Here is a 23,496-nt window from a genome sequence, read left to right as displayed (position 1 = left end):
ATGAAGGTTTTGGATAATGATGGGTTAGGGTTAAGGTCAAGGTTAGTGTTAGTGTTAAGGTTTTGGGTAGTGGCTGGGTTAGGGTTAAGGTTTTGAGTAGTGGCTGGGTTAGGGTTAAAGTTTTGGGTAATAGATGGGTTAGGGTTAGCTGGATGGAAGACTCTCTGAAAATGGCTTAACAGTTTATACAGGGTTAGGGTTAAGGTTTTGGGTAATGGCGGGGTTAGGGTTAAGGTTTTGAGTAGTGGCTGAGTTAGGGTTAAAGTTTTGGGTAGTGGCTGGGTTAGGGTTAAGGTTTTGGGTAGTGGCTGGGTTAGGGTTAGCTGGATGGAAGACTCTCTGCACATGGCTAAACAGTTTATACACTGCTGTCTGTAAATACTGGTGATACCAAGTAACAGTTACTATATCAAGTAACAGTTATTTACACCAACTGCCACATGCAAAACACAACTTACATTTCATTATCATCGCATCAGCATTACATATTAACAAAGTAAATGACATATTCAACATATTTGCCTATCTTATCATTCACAAGACATCTCAGTACAGTGAAAACTCGTTAATCTAGTAAGTACCTTTCCTTGTGAAATCATCAGGATTAATAAATTTCCGGATTAACGAATCATGGGTTCACGGGGGCAGAGTAATGTGACTGTATATATGTGATGGTGAGATTTCCAGAACAACTGGTCCAGGCTACCTCATGCCGTCCAAAGAGTCAACTAAAATGGGTCTTGGCCGATACTGTATCAATGTAGGGCATAGTCTTGTTTGTTTGTCAGAGGAATAGCTAAAATATTGCTGACATAGGCATTAAACAAACATAATTACTGTTTTTGACGTAATAAGCGCCCCACTCTAATAAGCGCCCATGGCGATATTTACTAATATATTGGCTAGTGAACAATCCCAATTAGCACCTCTTCCAATTGATCAATGTAAATTATTATGGGCAATTAAATTCTGGAAAAATATATCTGTTGTATAAAAACATTTCAGGCTGCCAGCATAAACTACAAAATTTATCTTCAACTCTGTTTTTTTCACCAAAGTAATATTCTAATAAGAGCCCCCTATTTCTAATTTTGAGAGTGCCCTGGGTGCTTATTATGTCAAATACAGTATAATTCAAATGTATCTTTCACAGAATCACATGATCTTCATGAATGTACAGATAATCTCAGTTTGTGAACCATGCATGGTGATACTATGCATCCTGTGACCATCACAGAAACTCCATATAAAACACAGTGGATCCAGTTTCAGAAACTCCACATAAAAGACAGTGGATCCAGTATCAGAAACTCTATATAAAAGACAATGGATCCAGTATCAGAAACTCAAAATAAAAGACAGTGGATCCAGTATCAGAAACTCTACATAAAAGACAGTGGATCCAGTATCAGAAACTCTATATAACAGACAGTTGATCCAGTATCAGAAACTCTACATAACAGAGAGTTGATCCAGTATCAGAAGCTCTATATAACAGACAGTGGATCCAGTATCAGAAACTCGACATAAAAGACAGTGGATCCAGTATCAGAAACTCCATATAAAAGACAGTGGATCCAGTATCAGAAACTCCATATAAAAGACAGTGGATCCAGTATCAGAAACTCTATATAACAGACAGTTGATCCAGTATCAGAAACTCTACATAACAGAGAGTTGATCCAGTATCAGAAGCTCTATATAACAGACAGTGGATCCAGTATCAGAAACTCGACATAAAAGACAGTGGATCCAGTATCAGAAACTCCATATAAAAGACAGTGGATCCAGTATCAGAAACTCTATATAAAAGACAGTGGATCCAGTATCAGAAACTCGACATAAAAGAAAGCACCAGATACTGTTCACAGAAGCCGATGGCTCTAACATGGACGAGGATGCCATCCACGAGCTGAGTTTATACATCTGTACCAACAATCAACCATACATGTAGTACCCAAGGTCATTTATACCCAAGGTCAAGTTTATCACAAGTATTTTCACACGTTGTTCCCGATATCATATCAACACAGATACTCCGAGATCTTCCAGTAGAAATACTACCAGGTCAAATAGAATATTAGTTGTCAGCTATCATTGTCAAGTAAGGTCAAGGTTGTAATGGACGTGCTCAATAACAACCGTCTGAAGATCACAAAGTTTGTTTCCACTTGGAAATAGGTGACGTTGTCAGCAAAGCAGAGGTGTTCTCCGAGAGGACAAGCCATCAGGTCACATCACTTCATCCGCTTGTATGCCACAGTTTGCTGAATTACAAAAAATACTGAATCAAATAACATTTGATATATGATTTTATGAGAACGGGAAACAGGATATTATCATATTCTTACAAATGGGGAGTCATAACAGCTATGTGAGTGAGTGAGTATGGTTTTACGCCGCTTTTAGTAATATTCCAGCAATATCACGTCAGGGAGACACATTGTACCCATGTGGGGAATTGAACCAATGTCTTCGGCTTGACAAGCAAACACTTTCATCATGAGGCTACCCCCCTCTCCCCCCCCCAAGAAACAACTTACACCCAGTACTTTGTTAGTGCATGAGTGAATGTTGTTCCAATAATCAAGTCTGTGCCCGACAAATCAGTCGTTGATATTTTGAGTAATGGATCATGTTGTCAGGGTACAATGACAACCAGAGGTGGGTGAAATGGCGTTTAACATCACGTCCAAGATTATTGCATTTATATAGCATGTGCATGCACGTGTGTTTGTGGCTGCTTGTACTAGTATGGACTAATGCCGATTTTATAACACTAGCCCACTGATTATAAGACCCGGGGTAGAATAGGTCTTCAGCAACCTATGCTTGCCGTAAAAGGTGACTATGCTTGTCGTAAAAGGCGACTAACCAGATCGGGTGGTCAGGCTCGCTGACTTGGTTGATGCATGTCATCAATCCCAATTGCGTGGATCGATGCTCATGATATTAATCACTGGATTGTCTGGTCCAGACTCAATTATTTATAGACCGCCATCATATAGCTGGAATATTGCTGAGTGCGGCGTAAAACAACCAACCAACCAACCAACCAACCCACTGATTATACCAATACCATGCCACAGATTCACATGAATACCCTACTCAGACACAGTATACTGACTCCGAGCTGACCAGTCCTTGTTTTAGCCCCTTAATGACGAGCGTCAGACAGGGTAACAACAAGTACCATCTTTTAACGTCTTTTGGTCAATGACAATGAGAGGCTGGCCAATCAATCACTGTTTCAGTGGGCTCTTAATCTTTGCTCAAAATCAATAGGCAGAGCTCAGCCATTGGTCTCAACAGGCCTGACAAACACAAACCAGTATGGCTCGGTCAAAGATTGCCCTGAATACCCTGACCATGTCTCAATTGTTTGATTCAGGTAAATGCGGGGTAGAATAGGTTTTCAGCAACCCATGCTTGCCCTAAGAGGTGACTATGCTTGTCGTAAGAGGCAACTAATGGGATCAGACTCGCTGACTTAGTTGATGCATGTGATCGTATCCAAACTGCGTAGATCGATGCTCATGATGTCAATCACTGGATTGTCTGGTCCCGGCTCGATTATTAACAGACTGCCGTCGTATAGCTGGAATATTGCTGAGTGCAGCGTTAAACAACAAACAAACAAACATGACATGGCACAGCACGGTCATTGGTTACAACAGCCATGTAAAGTGACAGAAACCCTTGCCATAAGCATAAGAAAGTCCATTGTGCCATTCCAACTATATCACTCACCGGCATTATTCGGTCCTTGGTTTCTATGGGCAGGAGAAATGCTGTGATGGCACAGATAAAGCAAAGCAAGCCGTACAGCCATGTTGCTGCAATGATGGATGCTGCCAGAAGGACCTGTGCTACAAATGGGGTGATCATCGCCCCGACGCGGGCCCAGGAGGAGGCTGTCCCCATGCCCAGCGTGCGTATAGACGTCGGGTACACCTGGAACATGTCACAGCGCTTGTACAGTCGTTGACAGAAACAGTGAATATATGCCTAACAATAGGTGGAAGAGGAACACTTGTGATGATATTGAACTTTTTACAGGGCAATTTCCATGACCATGACTATTTCAGGATGCAACAACTAAGTGAGTGGGTTGGGTTTAACGCCGCTTTGAACAGTATTCCAGTTATATCGCGGCGTGTCACCTTAATGTGGGAGGAAAGCCCGAAGTGATGCAGGTCTCAGACGTTAACCACTTCGGTGAAACCCACGAGCACGTGTATGGTGCTGACAAACCTAGAAACATAGTCGAGGCGAACCGGGATTCGAACCCACAATCATAGGTTTCTGGCGTGCCCAAGGGACGCAACTCTGCACAGCGAATCGCGGCGCCTTAGACGGCTGGGCCACCCGTGCCCCCTGCACCAACTAAGAACCGATAGCAGTTACAATGTCAGTATATACAGACTAGTTAGCTTGAGTACAGGTGTATAAGCATGCTCCGATCTACATTGCTGCTCTTCCAACTTAAACCACACCCACTCGGACAACCTTGGGCAAATCCCTGCTACTTCGCTTCAGTGTGCATCTTGAATTGGCCAGATGCACTGTGTAGCGTCAGGTAAGTATAAAAACATTGCATTTAATCAGAAATGCTCATATTTATTAGGGCTGGGACGAGTCCAAATTTACCATATAGTTCTAGATCATTTTTGTCATTAAACAATATATCAAGTGACTAACCACGGGATGGGGTAGTCCTGTGGGACCCGGGTCCTTCTCAGTACCCACCTGACCAGAGAACCCAAGTACACATCCCAGCCCCAGCACCAACTTATTACTAACAGTGAATATACATATCACTCTCAGTATTTCTAATTATTCAAACATTCTGCTTGATTCAAAGTATATTTATCCTGAATCTTGATCACCGTCTACTGACCTACTTAACATGCTGTGCCTTGACCTCGAACATCACTGAGTTTATAGTTTCTTACTAATGATATGACTAATTAGTTGACCAATGAACTCACCTACGATGAGTATATATTTGACCCCTCACCTTTCATGAGTATATGTGACCCCTGACCTCATCTCTGATGACTATATATGAGTGACCCCTGACCTCATCTCTGATGACTATATATGAGTGACCCCTGACCCCATCTCTGATGACTATATATGTGTGACCCCTGACCTCATCTCTGATGACTATATATGAGTGACAGCTGACCTCATCTCTGATGACTATATGTGTGACCCCTGACCTCAACTCTGATGAGTGTATATGAGTGACCCCTGACCTCATCTCTGATGACTATATATGAGTGACCCCTGACCTCACCTCTGATGACTATATATGAGTGACCCCTGACCTCACCTCTGATGACTATATATGAGTGACCCCTGACCTCACCTCTGATGAGTATATATATATCCAGTTGAAGGTGGCGGCAGAGAAACCTCGGACAGCAAACATGAAGCCGGTGAGGACGCTCCTGGACACGGGGATCTGGAGGAGGATGAAGAATAGACCGCACCCAGATAGGTTCACTGTTCCTGTGATCCGACGACCAACCCGGTCAATCAGCAGCCAGTTGACTGGCAAACCTATAACAAAACAGGGTCATTCAGCAGTCAGTTGACTCAGGTACTCAGCTACATCTACAAGACAATCAATAGTCAGTAAGCGGGAGCCCAAAGTAAGGTTATTCATACTTATTTCGATCAGGAGATTTGGCTTGGGCTCCAAATATGCCTCGACAGAAAGGTTGTCCAAACCTTTAGAAAGCTAACCTAATGACATGTGCATACACAGGGGTTTATTTCGACCAGATCAGAGGCCATATTCGACCACAAATCTCCAGCAAATGACAGTAAAATTTCCAATTTAACCAATATTGTGATTTCCCCTCAGTTTGCCTGCCAACTTAAAGGCACATAGTTTTGAATCCTGAATAAATCCCTCATACATGAACTCTGCTAGACATATACTTACATATGAATTCTCCTAGTGTTGATATAATCATCGTCCTGTAATCATCAGCCGTCAGGTAATTGCACGAACACACATCACTATCTGAAACAGGAGACAACATTCACTGGCACATCACACATCACTCTCTGAAACAGGAGACAACATTCACTGGCACATCACACATCACTCTCTGAAACAGGAGACAACGTTCACTGGCACATCACACATCACTCTCTGAAACAGGAGACAACATTCACTGGCACATCACTCTCTGAAACAGGAGACAACATTCACTGGCACATCTCACATCACTCTCTGAAACAGGAGACAACGTTCACTGGCACATCTCACATCACTCTCTGAAACAGAAGACAACATTCACTGGCACATCACACATCACTCTCTGAAACAGGAGACAACGTTCACTGGCACATCACACATCAATCTCTGAAACAGGAGACAACATTCACTGGCACATCTCACATCACTCTCTGAAACAGGAGACAACATTCACTGGCACATCACTCTCTGAAACAGGAGACAATGTTCACTGGAACATCTCACATCACTCTCTGAAACAGGAGACAACATTCACTGGCACATCACACATCACTCTCTGAAACAGGAGACAACGTTCACTGGCACATCACACATCACTCTCTGAAACAGGAGACAACGTTCACTGGCACATCTCACATCACTCTCTGAAACAGGAGACAACATTCACTGGCACATCACTCTCTGAAACAGGAGACAACGTTCACTGGCACATCACACATCACTCTCTGAAACAGGAGACAACGTTCACTGGCACATCACACATCACTATCTGAAACAGGAGACAACATTCACTGGCACATCACACATCACTATCTGAAACAGGAGACAACATTCACTGGCACATCACACATCACTCTCTGAAACAGGAGACAACATTCACTGGCACATCAAACATCAATCTCTGAAACAGGAGACAACGTTCACTGGCACATCTCACATCACTCTCTGAAACAGGAGACAACATTCACTGGCACATCTCACATCACTGACACAGATCTTGTTGATGATAGTACATAGTATAACTACATTTACAAATCGGGCAATTCAAAAACATGAGTGAGTGAGTATTGTTTTATGTCATTCTTAGCAACATCACATCAGGGGAGGTGATACAAGGCATGCAATTCAGTGTGCACAGAGTTATGTCCCTTGGGCACACCAGAACCCTATGATTGAGGGTCTGAATCCCAGTTTGCCCCGATTATGTTTCTAGGTTTGTCAGCACCATACCCGTGCTCATGGGTTTCACCGAAGTGCATCACTTTAGTACACGCTGTGATATAACTGGAATACTGTTCAAAGCGGCGTTCAAACCAATTCACCCTAAAGTTGTAGTTACATTTTTCATTTTCTACTCGCAGGATCTCAGCGCTGGCCAGCACCATGCCGTAGTATGAGAAGGCTGTCCCAAACCACAGCAACCAGAGCTGCAGGGTCGAGCGGAGGTAGTTCTTGTTGAACAGGTCAGAAAACTTGCCACGCTCCACCTGAAACATGGCCACATTGTATGCTCACTACAGTGTATCAGTAGACGTCTATTTTTGGCAAGAGAGCTGCAGACGTAAGGTTTTTTAACCTTGTCACTCTCAACATGAGAATACTGCACACAAGGCCATAGTTAACTTTTTTTGACAGGGGGGGCAAATATTTGAACAAGTATCACCTGTCCACAACTTGTATTTTCAAGTCAAATAGAACTGTTTTCTATAAACAAAATCCAGGGCGGGCAGCCCAATTCAAAGTCAAATAAATCTTCCATTTGTTTTAATTCTTTTACAATGGCAGATTAAAACATGTTGGCAAGATAAATTTGTTGTATTAAACCACATTTGCCTCTCGTGATACTGCTACAACTTATACTTGTTTTTTTTGTTTGACAGTGGTCTGGAGTGAGTGAGTGAGTGAGTGAGTATGGTTTTATGCCGCTTTTAGCAATATTCCAGCAATATCACGGCGGGGGACACCAGAAATGGGCTTCACACATTGTACCCATGTCGGGAATCGAACCCGGTTCTTCGGCGTGACGAGCCAACGCTTTAACCACTAGGCTACCCGACCGACCCCAGTGGTCTGGAAATAACTGACTTTGGATCAGACAATCCAGTGGTCGTTATTGCCAGCAATGATCCATGTCGTCAGGGTACGATGACACACAATCAACCAAATCACTGAGCCTGACCATCTAATCCACATGGTTGCCTCTTACAACAAGCATTAGTTGCTGGGGAATAATTCTATCCCAGAATCACCAGTGTTCCTCATATGTACTAAGGGCAGTGTTTAAAATACCCGCTGACCATCAGTCCAAGATGGTCTATTTTGCTGACGGATGGTCAGTTTTGAAAATTTGCATGCCCAGTGGTCATGAGTTTAATAAAGTTACCAAGTTACCAATCCACCAGTTTATTTATATTGACTGAGAACTAGCAGAACTCACATTAAACAGTACTATTCTTAAGTTTGCCCTTTTGTAAATTTTATTCATCAGCCTAGAAAATTCCTGACTGGCAACATTTTATTTGGTCCAGTAACTTAGCAATGTCTCCAGTCCAGTTGTCTGACTGAAATTGTGGGGAATGTTAATACACTGCTAAGGGCCTTGCTTTAGTAAGCATCCACCACTGTACTCTGCCCTCCCTCACACATACACATGCTTTATTTTATGTCCCATACTTATATAACACTTACCTAATTCCTCCCTTAGTTGTTTATCAAAAGTATTTCGAAGCCTAACTAGTCACAATTAAGCTGGTCAAAGAAAACATAGTCCTTAGTAACATCATACAGTGATCGCTCGCTATTGCGCTCTTCGATAAAGCGCTACTTCGGTTACTATGCACGGTAACGCATGGCTCCCAAAATTTATGTACACTTTTAATACTGAGAGTTTTACACACACATGATTGTATTGTTGTTCGTTGTTCATTTGTACCTTGAAAACCTCTTGTGCAAGAGCGGATCAAGCATTCTTTAAAGGGAGGGGGCCTAAATATATAATCCTCTCTCCGATAATTTTACTGCCAGACACCTCCTTTTGAAAACCAAATGTAGTAGCCTGTAGTAGCCTGTACCCACCTCCACAGCTTCTGTTTGTACTAATCTCCCCTTTGGTAGAGATGTTTTGTTTATTTTGGCAGCTCGCTGTAACGCTGCTAGCGCCTCGTCATGCCGACCGGCTGCAACCAGGAACCGAGCAGACTCAGGGATAAACTGTAACAGAACAATACTCCACAGGTAACAGAACAATAGTCCATATTAACAGAACAATACTCCATATGTAACAAAACAATACTCCATATGTAAAGGAACAATACTCCATATGTAACAGAACAATACTCCATATGTAACAGAACAATACTCCACATGGAACAGAACAATACTCCATATGTAACAGAACCATACATAAAAAACGACTCAACATAAGAACATAAGAAGCATGTTCAGCGCATCTCACTCACTCACTCACTCTGGATGTCTCCTGAATGTGTGAACACACAGGACTACTTACACAGAGAAAGAACAAGGCCATAACAATGGGAATAGCAGACAGAACCAGCAGCCATCGCCAGCCCAGCGTGGGGATCACCACTGACGCGAGGAACATCTCAAACATGCTGCCAGACGCCCAGAATATCTGCAGACACAAAACACAGAATATCTGCAGCCACAGAAACACTCAGTTGGATATTTTCAATTATGATATATACTTACAGGAAAATAACATACAATGTTACCATACAGGTAGAAAGATTAAATGTAAGAATTTTACGACACTTTCACATGCGCACTTTACGGATTCTCAATGCTGATTGGACAGCTGAAGAATGTCCACATCATACTGCTTCAATGTTGAGAAAAATACTTTATGAGGTCAAGCATTGTTCATGATGTCAGACTTTGATATCATTACATCATCTGTACAGAACGATGATTTCAGTAATTTCGGTGATGTATCTCACCTTGGTTCCAGGATTACACTATTCATTCATTTGGGACTCACCAGTGAGGTACGAGGAATTACGGATAGAGTCACCAGTGAGGTACGAGGAATTACGGATAGAGTCACCGGTGAGGTACGAGGAATTACGGATAGAGTCACCGGTGAGGTACGAGGAATTACGGATAGAGTCACCAGTGAGGTACGAGGAATTACGGATAGAGTTACCAGTGGGGTACGAGGAATTACGGATAGGGTTACCAGTGGGGTACGAGGAATTACAGATAGAGTCACCAGTGAGGTACGAGGAATTACGGATAGAGTCACCAGTGAGGTACGAGGAATTACGGATAGAGTTACCAGTGGGGTACGAGTAATTACGGATAGGGTTACCAGTGGGGTACGAGGAATTACGGATAGAGTCACCAGTGAGGTACGAGGAATTACGGATAGAGTCACCAGTGAGGTAGGAGGAATTACGGATAGAGTCACCAGTGAGGTACGAGGAATTATGGATAGAGATACCAGTGAGGTACGAGGAATTACGGATAGAGTTACCAGTGGGGTACGAGGAATTACGGATAGAGTTACCAGTGGGGTACAAGGAATTACGGATAGACCTACCAGTGAGGTACGAGGAATTACGGATAGTGTTACCAGTGAGGTAGGAGGAATTACGGATAGAGTTACCAGCGGGGTACCAGGAATTATGGATAGTGTTACCAGTGAGGTAGGAGGAATTACGGATAGAGCTTCCAGTGAGGTACGAGGAATTATGGATAGTGTTACCAGTGAGGTAGGAGGAATTACGGATAGAGCTACCAGTGAGGTACGAGGAATTACGGATAGAGTTACCAGCGAGGTACGAGGAATTACGGATAAAGTTACCAGCGGGGGTACCAGGAATTACGGATCAGAGAGTTACCAGTGATGTATGAGGAATTACAGATTAGAGTTACCAGTGAGGTACAAGGAATTACGGATCAGAGTTACCAGCGAGGTACAAGGGATTACGGATGAGAGCTACCAGTGAGGTACAGCGAATTACGGATTAGAAAGTTACCAGCGACGTACGAGGAATTACGGATTAGAGAGTTACCGTCGAGGTATGAAAAATTACGGATTAGAGGGTTACCGTCAAGGTACGATGAATTTCGGATTAGAGAGTTACCAGCAAGCAATAAATAGAATGGGAATTACCTGGAAGTGTTATTCCCCAACCTAAACCAATCAGATATCTATGTTTGTTGGAACCTCCAAAGGTTATTGTAGCTAACACAGTTTGGTATGTTCAATCTATATGATGTCAATAAATGTTTTTATGGACCAAATAATGCAATATGAATAAAGCCTATGCTTCCATACAGTCTAAAGGTGTCTGTGTGGGTACAGCATGGACACTCATAGGTCATGGGCTACCAGTCATGGCTACTCACCTGGCCTGATATAAGCAGTCTGGCTCGATACTTGGATGGGACGTACTCCGCCAGCAAGGCAAACCTGCAACATGGTGGGGCATCATCAAACATGGGGTCGTGAGCTTCTCACAACTCATAGCCGTATCCTGAAGTGGAGCCAGTTTGTTTAACACCAACCCTTTGGAGCCAGTTTGTTGAACACCTACCCCTTGGAACCAGTATGTGAAAAACATGCCCCTTGGAGCCAGTATGTTAAACACATGCCCCTTGGAGCCAGTATGTGAAACACATGCCCTTTGGAGCGAGTATGTGAAAAACATGCCGCTTGGAGCCAGTATGTTAAACACCAACCCTTTGGAGCCAGTTTGTTAAACACCTACACCTTGGAGCCAGTATGTGAGAAACATGCCCCTTGGAGCCAGTATGTTAAACACATGCCCTTTGGAGCCAGTATGTGAAACACATGCCCTTTGGAGCGAGTATGTTAAACACATGCCCCTTGGAGCCAGTATCTTAAACACCTACCCCTTGGAGCCAGTATGTTAAACATATGCCTCTTGGAGCCAGTATGTTAAACACATGCCCCTTGGAGCCAGTATGTGAAACACATGCCCTTTGGAGCCAGTATGTTAAACACATGCCTCTTGGAGCCAGTATGTTAAACACATGCCCCTTGGAGGCAGTATGTTAAACACCTACCCCTTGGAGCCAGTATGTTAAACATATGCCGCTTGGAGCCAGTATGTTAAACACATGCCCCTTGGAGCCAGTATGTTAAACACATGCCCCTTGGAGCCAGTATGTGAAACACATGCCTCTTGGAGCCAGTATGTTAAACACCTACCCCTTGGAGCCTATACTTTACAGACCTACTCCTTGGAGCCAGCATGATAAGCACTTTCCCCTAATAGAGAAACCCAGTATGTTAAACACATGCCCCTTGGAGCCAGTATGTTAAACACATGCCCTTGGAGCCAGTATGTGAAACACATGCCTCTTGGAACCAGTATGTTAAAAACATGTACCTTGGAGCCAGTATGTTAAACACATGCCCCTTGGAGCCAGTATGTTAAACATATGCCGCTTGGAGCCAGTATGTTAAAAACATGCCCCTTGGAGCCAGTATGTTAAACACATGCCCCTTGGAGCCAGTATGTTAAACATATGCCCCTTGGAGCCAGTATGTGAAACACATGTACCTTGGAGCCAGTATGTTAAACACATGCCCCTTGGAGCCAGTATGTTAAACATATGCCGCTTGGAGCCAGTATGTTAAAAACATGCCCCTTGGAGCCAGTATGTGAAACACATGGCCCTTGGAGCCAGTATGTGAAAAACATGCCGCTTGGAGCCAGTATGTTAAACACCTACCCCTTGGAGCCAGTATGTTAAACATATGCCGCTTGGAGCCAGTATGTTAAACACATGCCCCTTGGAGCCAGTATGTTAAACACATGCCCCTTGGAGCCAGTATGTGAAACACATGCCTCTTGGAGCCAGTATGTTAAACACATGTACCTTGGAGCCAGTATGTGAAACACATGCCCCTTGGAGCCAGTATGTTAAACACATGCCCCTTGGAGCCAGTATGTTAAACACCTACCCCTTGGAGCCAGTATGTTAAACACCCACCCCTTGGAGCCAGTATGTTAAACACCTACCCCTTGGAGCCAGTACGTTAAACACATGCCCCTTGGAGCCAGTATGTTAAACACCTACCCCTTGGAGCCAGTATGTTAAACACATGCCCCTTGGAGCCAGTATGTTAAACAATGCCTCTTGGAGCCAGTATGTTAAACACATGCCTCTTGGAGCCTAAACTTTACAGACCTACTCCTTGGAGCCAGCATGATAAGCACTTTCCCCTTATAGAGAAACCCATTATGTTGAACACTTTCCCCTCTTGGAGCCACCCAGTATATTTAACACTTTCCCCAAATGGAGAAACCTAGTATATCTAACACTTTCCCCTAATGGAGACACATAGTATATTTAACACTTTCCCCTCTTGGAGCCACCCAGTATATTTAACACTTTCCCCTAATGGAGAACTGCAGTATATTTAACACTTTCCCCTAATGGAGAAATGCAGTATATTTAACACTTTCCCCTAATGGAGAAATGCAGTATATTTAACACTTTCCCCTAATGGAGAAATGCAGTATATTTAACACTTTCCCCTAATGGAGAAACCCAGTATATTTAACACTTCCCCTAATGGAGAAACCCAGTATATTTAACACTTCCCCTTATGGACCTACTCAATGTGTTGAACATTTTCCCCTCTTGAAGCCACCCTGCACATTGAACACTTTCCCCTCTTGGATCCACCCAGTATGTTGAACACTTCCCCAATATAGGGCCACCCTCGTATGTAACAAACCTACCCCTGGGGTGAGCCCCCCATTCCGGCGCCCACCAAACTTCGTAGAATGAGGATCCAAGTGTAGCTGGGACTGGCGGAAGTCAACATTCCGAAGTATCCAATCCACACAACCACTATGAACAGAGTCTGTGGAAACAAGCACCTGTCCGTTATATTACACGTCAGTTATATCATGTGTCAGTTATATCACATGTCAGTTATATCAGGCCAGTTATATCACATGTCAGTTATATCATGTGTCAGTTATATCACATGTCAGTTATATCACGTCAGTTATATTACACGTCAGTTGTCACGTCAGCAATATCACATGTCAGTTATATTACACGTCAGTTACATCATGTGTCAGTTATATCATGTGTCAGTTATATCACATGTCAGTTATATCACGTCAGTTATATCATGTCAGTTATATCACATGTCAGTTATATTACACGTCAGTTATATCATGTGTCAGTTATATCACGTCACTTATATCATGTGTCAGTTATATCACATGTCAGTTATATCATGTCAGTTATATTACACGTCAGTTGTCACGTCAGCAATATCACATATCAGTTATATCATGTGTCAGTTATATCACATGTCACTTATATCATGTGTCAGTTATATCACATGTCAGTTATATCATGTCAGTTATATTACACGTCAGTTGTCACGTCAGCAATATCACATGTCAGTTATATCATGTGTCACTTATATCACATGTCACTTATATCATGTGTCAGTTATATCACATGTCAGTTATATCATTTCAGTTATATCACACGTCAGTTGTCACGTCAGCAATATCACATGTCAGTTATATCATGTGTCAGTTATATCACATGTCAGTTATATCATGTCAGTTATATTACACGTCAGTTGTCACGTCAGCAATATCAAATGTCAGTTATATCATGTGTCAGTTATATCACATGTCAGTTATATCATGTGTCAGTTATATCACATGTCAGTTATATCATGTCAGTTATATCACATGTCAGTTATATCATGTGTCAGTTATATCACATGTCAGTTATATTACATCAGTTATCTCATGTCAGTTATATCATGTCAGTTATATCACATGTCAGTTATGTCCCATGTCAATTATATATCATGTATGAGTTATATCAAATAGCTTTCCAACATCTTACCATTTTCCTGCCAATCTTGTCTCCAGACATTCCAAAAATTGGTGACATTATTCCCATGCCAAGAAACACCACCTGCAGTGAATGATGAACACAGATCTAAAATACCACACAAAGAATGATACATGCATAACAAATATTTGGCATGTCGTCTTTGATAGGCATTTAGAAGTTGGGAGAATATGAATGCATTACACTTATTTATCGATGAACCTTCATTCACCTGATGAAGGAACAAGAATTAGCTCTAAAACGTCATACTAAGAATAAAAAAAGTTGCTGTCCATAAAAAAGTGTCATGCATTCAATAGCATGTCAAATAACAAAAGAGCCAAAATATTACATTAGCCAGTTATGAATAGCTGCATGAGCTTAATAAACAGAAGGAAGCCTTACTAGCTCTGGGCTAGCTGCTATGTTAATATGTTCAGTGTAACTAGTTTTATCATAAACAGATATCGCAGCAGAATCTTGCAAATTAGTTCACGAGAAGACAATTGCGATTGTGTCATGCACCAATCATGACAAAGTAGATCATGTATTTTTCATAGAACACACATTAAAGAGCTTTAATATATTGATTATCATAAATAATAAAGACTGTTTTTACGTAAAAAGCATTTATAAATCAATCATAAATAAATAATCCAGACAAATAAAGATGGCTGCATTACCGTTGTGAGCAGTGCCACCTGGTAGTGTTCCAGACTCCACTCACATCTCAAGGCAGGGGAGAGAACTGCAAGGAGCAACATTTCCAAGGCATCTGCAGCCTAAAGATAGAACACATACATAAATTAAGATACAGCGGAGTACATACAAGGCAGATAACTGATCTCAGACATATAATGCAGAAGGGAGATAACTGGTGCTACAGAGAAGGGGAGACAATAGGTGCTACACAGAAGGGGAGATAACAAGTGTTAAATAGAAGGGCAGACAACAGGTGCTACACAGAAGGGGAGATAACTGGTGTTACACAGAAGGGGAGATAACTAGTGTTATATAGAAGGGCAGACAACAGGTGCTACACAGAAGGGGAGATAACTGGTGTTACATAGAAGGGGAGACAACATTTGATACAAGGCTCCTCACAGTGATAGCCTGTTCATGGAGCTCTCTACACTATCCCTGTCAAAACTCCCCACTGTAATAGGTGGTCCCAACCATGCTTGGAGATGAACTCCAACCGAATGACCGTTATGTTTACAAACAAGTGACGACTGTCGTGACGCCGAATACACTAACCGCTGCTAAATTACTGTTCTTTGCTTGTCAATTTGAATTTCTATTTCATTAAAACTATCATGTAATTGTTATAGTAAGAATGTAACGGAGACGTTGGTTGATTTTCCGTTAGTCTGCAATCTCGAACCAATCTGATTATACAAACAACAAAGTAAATTCATCTGGAAAACATGGTCAGTCGTAAACTTTTTCAAAATGAAATATGATGGCTTTCCCAAAGACATAAAAGTATAAACGTTACTACATTTGGGGTTAGAGGGCAAATTTCAAGATTCTTGTAATGGCCGCGCCCAAACTGGTGGCAGCGATGTTACCGAGCGTGTAACAAAGGTGTCACACGCTGGAAAGGAGCTCGAGTTGCTACATGGAACGGGAGACAACAGGTGCTACACAAAAAGGGGATAACTAGTGCTACACTGAAGGGGAGATAACTAGTGCTACACTGAAGGGGAGATAACTAGTGCTACACTGAAGGTGAGATAACTAGTGCTACGTTGATGGGGAGATAACTAGTGCTACGTTGAAGGGGACATAACTAGTGCTACATTTAAGGGGAGATAACTAGTGCTACATTGAAGGGGATATAACTAGTACTACAATGAAGGGGAGATAACTAGTGCTACGTTGAAGGGGACATAACTAGTGCTACATTTAAGGGGAGATAACTAGTGCTACATTGAAGGGGATATAACTAGTACTACAATGAAGGGGAGATAACTAGTGCTACACTGAAGGGTATAACTAGTGCTACACTGAAGGGGAGATAACTAGTGCTACATTGAAGGGGAGATAACTAGTGCTACATTGAAGGGGAGATAACTCGTGCTACATTGAAGGGGAGATAACTAATGCTACATTGAAGGGAGATAACTAATGCTACATTGAAGGGGAGATAACTAATGCTATATTGAAGGGGAGATAACTAATGCTACATAGAAGGGGAGATAACTAGTTCTACATAGAAGGGGAGATAACTTGTGCTACATAGAAGGGAAGATAACTAATGCAACATAGAAGGGGAGATAGCTAATGCTAGATAGAGGGGGTTACTAATGCTACATTGAAGGGTATATAACTAGCGGTACTTAGAAGGGGAGATAACTGGTACTTTATTCAGGGGTCACCACGGCCGACTTACCGTGATGATGCCGCAGACAACAAAGAGTTTTAACTGGAACCAGCCGATTCCAATTGACTCCACCGCTTCCTCCACAGTGAATGTGTCCTTGACCTTTTCTTTCTTCCCATCATCCTCCTGTTCTTCTGTGTAGTGCATCTCAAACAGCACCTCGTCATCCGAGTCGGTATGTCCGTCCTCACACAGGAAGGCAGTAGTCTCAGGGGAAGCTGAAGAATAACAGTAATAACTCTAAAATATGTTTTCATTCATAAAAAAAAACAGATGATGAGCAATCCATATACCAAGTTTCATTGAAAAAGATTGAAGAGTTTATAAGTTATGGCTCGGAATAAGATAGGATTGCCCATATCGCCCAAGAGTTGTGTCCCTTAGGTGAGCAAGGATGTGTTAATATCCCAGATTAACCCTGAATGATTAAAATCTTTGTTTCGTCAGCACCATATATGATGAGCTCACTGGTTTACCACAGTTGCAAATGTCTAAGACATGCATCACTTTGGGTTTCATCCTGTATGAAAGAACTGAAACACTATTCACAATGGCATTTCAACCCATCTTGCTACCTCACTTTCTCACAACTGAAGATGTTGTGGTAGCAACAATACATTTATTGACCTCTTTCAGAAGCTGCAGTCAATAATCAAAACCAAAATATTTTGTTGACTGACCTCAGATGAAACACATAGTTTGAGAGATCTTACTTACATGGAAAGAATTTCCTTACTCTAAAGTTTTTTAACATTTGAAACAGTCAGTTCGAAATTAATCAAATAAATACTCGGTAACATCTGCAAGTTTGCAAACTAATAATCAGGGTCCTGTTCCTCAAAGATCAACGACAGTCGTAAGTCTATGTAAAATATTGGAGGTACGATCACCTTAGCGCTAAAATAACTTTGTGGAGGGGATCCCTTGTCACAGAAATGTCAAGCATTATGATGACATCGCTCTATTGTTGTTGCAGTTGAGTCAGTTGGGTGGGTGAGTTGGGTTTAACGCTGCTTTCAACAGTATTACAGTCATATCCTGGGGTGTGAGCTTCATTAAATGTGGGAGGAAAGCCGAAAGTGGTGCAGGTCTCAGATGTTTACCACTTCCATGAAATCCACGAGCACGGGTATGGTGTTGACAAACCTAGAAACATATTCGGGGCGAACCAGGATTCGAACCCACAACCATAGGTTTCTGGCGTCACCAAGGGACACAACTCTGCACAGCGAATCGTGGTGCCTTAGACGAATGGGCCACCCGTGCCCCCTCAAAGTCTGGAATTCACTTGCCATTCCAAACAAGCATCTAAAGAAGTAAAACTGGCGTTGGTGCACATGTGTTGCAGACACACATGATGCTGCTAATGAATAATTTGCAAGGGTTTGGCGTATGGCTCTCAGTAGGAAGTGACAACTTGGAGACGATGGCTTGCAGTATATACAATTTTACTTTATACATGTAGATATATACATACAAAAGACACTATGTGCCAGGTCAGCACATAGTGGTAGTGGTTGTTGTCTAGGTGCCCCAGAGCAACCAGCCTAACGCCAACTAGGCTAAGGGTAAGACCTTTCTTCTCTCTCTTTCTCCCCCTCTCTCTCTCTCACTCTCTCTCTCTCTCTTTTTCCCTCCCTCTCTCACTCTTTTTCATCTCTGGATCAAGGCTTATATACAGAGCTCCAGATAAGCTGCGTAAAATATGCATCAGAAATGCAGAAATATGCAGTAAAATAAAATCCAAGCGTATCAAATATGCAACGAACATTACAGATACGCTACAAAAATAAAACTTGTGCGTATCATCAAAAATTGTGAAGTAACCCTGCGGATTCGATTAGCAAATCAGCAACGTATTTTGAAATTATAAACGGGCATTCCGTCAACCTTGCCAAACTCCACGATGACAGTTACATCATGATCATTTGCCATCACACTTTCTTGTGGAAGTATCGTGGTATTTTTGAGTCCTATAAAGCTGTCGAACCCACACGACACCAGTTTGTAGGGACTAGATGAATAGTGTATTTAAATATTTAATTAAAATACCCACAAGTGTAAAAACTAGTGGGTAACAGAAATTTGAATACCCAGATAGAATTACTGATACCCAATGATTTTAAAATGCATGGGTAAAATTACCACAACACCAAAAGCTTATCTGGAGCTCTGCTTATATAGCCAAGGTCAACTGACACTGTAAGTCATAAATGAATGTAAACAGTAATTCATTAGTGACATACTTGCACATCTCGTTCAGGATGGCAGACAGTCAATGTACAATACAATGGGGATTAACAATTAGGATTAGCATCTTATAAATAACAGCAATTAAGTGTTTCAAGGCATATAGATGTCATGACTCTAGGGAAATTAGCCTTTGGAATTAAATGTTCATTCAGACAATGGGTGTCGTAAATCTGTCGCTATGACACCACTATAGGTCATAATGCAAAGTTTCAGAAAAATTATATATCAACCATAATCACTTGAATCTATAGATTCCGGGATTGGATCAACTCGCCATACAGGCTCGTTGATTCTCATTACAGAATCAGATTCAAGAGATTTCTCCAGTACAAAAGTTGCAGGCATTGTGTTCTAGAGTTACCCTGAAGCACATCAACATGTCTGCAGCCAAACTACAGAGACTATGACATTCTATTCCAGGCAGTTAGACCAGGGGTCCGGAAACCGTCATATGCGCCGGACATGTCCGATTGGGAATCTCAAATGTCCGGTTTAAACGTGATAACCAAATATGGGATAATAGTCTCGATCCAAATGTTACAACGCGTACACTTGAGCAGACTCATGACTATAACTCATGAAAATTAATTAGACCATTCACTACGTTAACAGATCGTTATTATAACAGAAACACAGGTATGTTTTCCATGTATATCTAAAATGATCTTATTTGTTATTAATTGTCCGGTGAATTAACAATTCAAATTGAAACAATTCATAATTCATCATATTATGAATACGTAACAACTTGTAATGTGTGTGAAAAGTTGTACTAAAATACGCTATTTGAAGGGGGCGTGGCCTAAATGCAAATGTCCGATTGGGATTTTAAATTTTCCGGACCCCTGAGTTAGACACACAATTAATTCTAGTTTAATTGACACTGCTCCACTTTGTTTAGCTATGAACCCATCTTTTACAAAACTTGCACTCATCACAACTCCTGTACATATCCATGTCATATAATTATGCGTTGACATATAGCCTACAATACATGTAATACAGACGGTTGGTTGGTTGTTTGTTTATTGTTTAACGCCATACTCAGCAATATTCCAGTTATATGACGGCGGGCTGTAAATAATCGAGTATGGACCAGACAATCCAGGGATTAATATCATGAACATCGATCCATGCAATTGGGATCGATGCCATGTATCAACCATGTCAGTGAGCCTGACCACCCCGTTAGTCGCCTTTTACGACAAGCATAGTCGCCTTTTACGGCAAGCATGGGTTGCTGAAGACATATTCTACCCCGGAATCTTCACGGGTCTACTACACATGGACCAGAATAGTTCACAGTCAGGAACTATAGAAGTATAAGATGGGAGTTGTCTAGGATTCAAAACTGAGTGCCCTTGTGTAATAGATTCCACTCCCTAATGTACATCGAACATTCTCATACAATGTATGCTCCCTCTTGTAACAGCATGGCGATCATTCCGGTGATCAGCAAATGTGCACGCCAACCTTATGAACAATATACACAGTTCTAAAGACTGACAGTGTTTGTTATGTGGAGGTACCACACCTAGAGAACCAAATTGAGAAACAATTGTTACTTTGTTAAAATTGGGAGTTTTATCATTTCTTTTTTTTTCAAATTCAATATTGTATATTAACACTTTATTCTATGCAAACAACAGAATTATGTAAAATTAAACATGAAAAATCTTTTATCATCAAAAACTGGCTCCCACAGGAGATATCACTTGCGTTAGATCAAGCGATATCTACATTGTAGATATGTTTTGTCAGTTAACTCCCTTGCTTCAGGAAGATGGAAATTCAACAATGTTCAATTGGATGACTATTGGAATTGTGTAATTCGAATCTGAATGAAAATATTAAAATATTATGGGGAATGGGTCCTGGATATTTATCACAATAGAATGGGGATATAATGTGTACATAATACACTGGATTATCAAAGGAGAGGTCTAGTTAAAACCCCGGTCACGTCATACAAAAAGACTTTAAAAGATGGTATCCCTGGCACTCAGCACTAAGGGGCTAATACAAGGACTGGACAGCTAGGAGTCAGTATACTGTGTCTGAGTGGGGTAAGGGGCGGTCGGGTAGCCTAGTGGTTAAAGCGTTCGCTCATCACGCCGAAGACCCGGGTTCGATTCCCGACATGGGTACAATGTGTGAAGCCCACTTCTGGTGTCCCCTGCCGTGATATTGCTGGAATATTGCCAAAAGCGGCGTAAAATCATGCTCACTCACTCACTCACTCACTGAGTGGGGTAACCACTAGGGCTGGGACGGGTAACTCGGGTACCAGGTCGGGTGGGTACTGAGTAGGACCCGGGTACCCACAGGACTACCCAGACCTGTTGTTAGTCACGTGATATATTGTTTAATGACAATAATTATCTAGAACTCTATAGTTACACTTCAAGTCATTACTGTTCGCATTTCTTTTCTGACTATGCCCCCATTCTATCTGATTTTTCATATGGTTGAATAAAACTTAAATCAACTTCAGTGTATGAATAACCAGATTGTTTAATACATGTATCTAAATACGTTTCACCAGGGCTATGCTTAAAATGTTCCCAATCGGACATTTTGAGACATCTCTTGATACCTACAGTGGGTACCCGGGTAGGGTCAGGTAATAGGGGGGTGGGTACCCGGGTAGTAAATTTGGACTCGTCCCAGCCCTAGTAACCACATTAAAACTATAAAACCAACGTAAGTCCAAACTCCTACCAGCAACCACACACACATGCATGTCGCTATATAAATGCAATAATTTTAAACGCAACATTAAACATGTTAAACCCATTTCACTTTCATCTCTGGGGTCATGGTAATTAGACTGTAGAAAACACTATGGCCATGTAGAATGATGCAGTTGGACAATGCAGTTTCATATGAAGCCAGGATGTTATGGGAGTATTGATATCTCAAGGACAAGTATATTGATTGTCTATGCACTTATTCCAACATCATAATAATACATTTAGAAGGACAATTGATGCATTCAATGGACAGAGGCAATAAACCTCGCCTTCCTAACACAATAATCACTTGTGCAAGCACCTGCTTCTGACTCAACATGAGACATGAAAGTAATTTGTAAACTCGTATATTACACATGCATGTTCCTTTGGTTCTTTGCATAACGAGACGGGGGCGGATTTCTATGTCCACATCAGACGGTGAGTGCACGAGGAATGACGTAATACATTGTGCACCTCGGAATGCAGTTATCATATTCACGGCAGAACAAGCTGATTAAACTCGAAATGTTTTACAAATTGCAGCACCACCTATGATCCTGGCTTCGAACCCCCAGTTTGCCCCAATCATGTTTGTTTGTAACCAATGCTCAAGTTAACATCTGAGACCTGCATCACTTCAGTCTTTCCTCCCACATCAAGCTGACTCGCAGTGATATAACTGGAATACTGTTCAAAGGGGCGTTAAAATCCAACTCACTCACTTACTCTGTATGATGAGTGAGTGAGTGAGTGAAGTTTTATGCCTCTTTTATCAATATTTCAGCAATATCACGACTAGAAATGGGCATCACACATTGTACCCATGTCTTCGGTGTGAAGAGCCAATGCTTTAACCACAAGGCTACGAAAACCGCCCTCTCTGTATGATGAAATATGTCAGATAAATATCTGTACTAAACATTAATGTCACGTCACATCCATCGACTGTTAATTTACACCTATGTCTTGGGCAGTTTGTACGACAAAAAATAACAAAATGTTTGGAAGGCTCCTATTTCACATTTTGAAGAAACCAAAATTAGTTGTGGCCTAATATTGACATTTTAGTCAACTCTCAGACCTTGTGCCCCAGATCCACCCAAAGACACAATATAACACCAAGTTCACATCTTGGAAAAAGAAGTTCAAAATAATTTAATAATATGATAATTGTAACACCGTGAACAAATCTCATTCCATCAAAGTGCCATCATGATAATCTCCACTTCACCAAGTTACCTAATGTTATGCGAACA

General features: G+C 41.6%; 1 protein-coding gene across 2 annotated transcripts in view; it reads right to left on the bottom strand.

Annotated features, from left to right (window-relative positions):
• Positions 1–410: 410 nt before the first annotated feature.
• The window catches only part of LOC139456566 (putative transporter SVOPL), a 71,424-nt gene continuing 48,338 nt past the window's right edge, over positions 411–23,496 (bottom strand). For both annotated transcript variants that reach the window (XM_071238351.1, XM_071238352.1), the window contains 12 exons: positions 17,262–17,470; positions 15,550–15,648; positions 14,879–14,950; positions 13,738–13,862; positions 11,369–11,432; positions 9,504–9,629; positions 9,071–9,205; positions 7,335–7,482; positions 5,957–6,037; positions 5,375–5,568; positions 3,751–3,954; positions 411–2,267 (listed from right to left, as the gene is read on the bottom strand). In XM_071238351.1, the coding sequence (XP_071094452.1) occupies positions 2,238–2,267; positions 3,751–3,954; positions 5,375–5,568; positions 5,957–6,037; positions 7,335–7,482; positions 9,071–9,205; positions 9,504–9,629; positions 11,369–11,432; positions 13,738–13,862; positions 14,879–14,950; positions 15,550–15,648; positions 17,262–17,470 (1,487 nt within the window). In that variant the 3' untranslated portion in view covers positions 411–2,237. The remainder of the gene's footprint in view (positions 2,268–3,750; positions 3,955–5,374; positions 5,569–5,956; positions 6,038–7,334; positions 7,483–9,070; positions 9,206–9,503; positions 9,630–11,368; positions 11,433–13,737; positions 13,863–14,878; positions 14,951–15,549; positions 15,649–17,261; positions 17,471–23,496) is intronic.

Source organism: Haliotis cracherodii, unplaced genomic scaffold, assembly GCF_022045235.1.
Source record: "Haliotis cracherodii isolate W230 unplaced genomic scaffold, xgHalCrac1.p SCAF_11, whole genome shotgun sequence".
In the NCBI taxonomy this organism is placed as follows: Eukaryota; Metazoa; Mollusca; class Gastropoda; order Lepetellida; family Haliotidae; genus Haliotis; species Haliotis cracherodii.
Note: the sequence above shows the minus strand (reverse complement) of the source record. Positions and strands in the feature narration are given on the sequence as shown.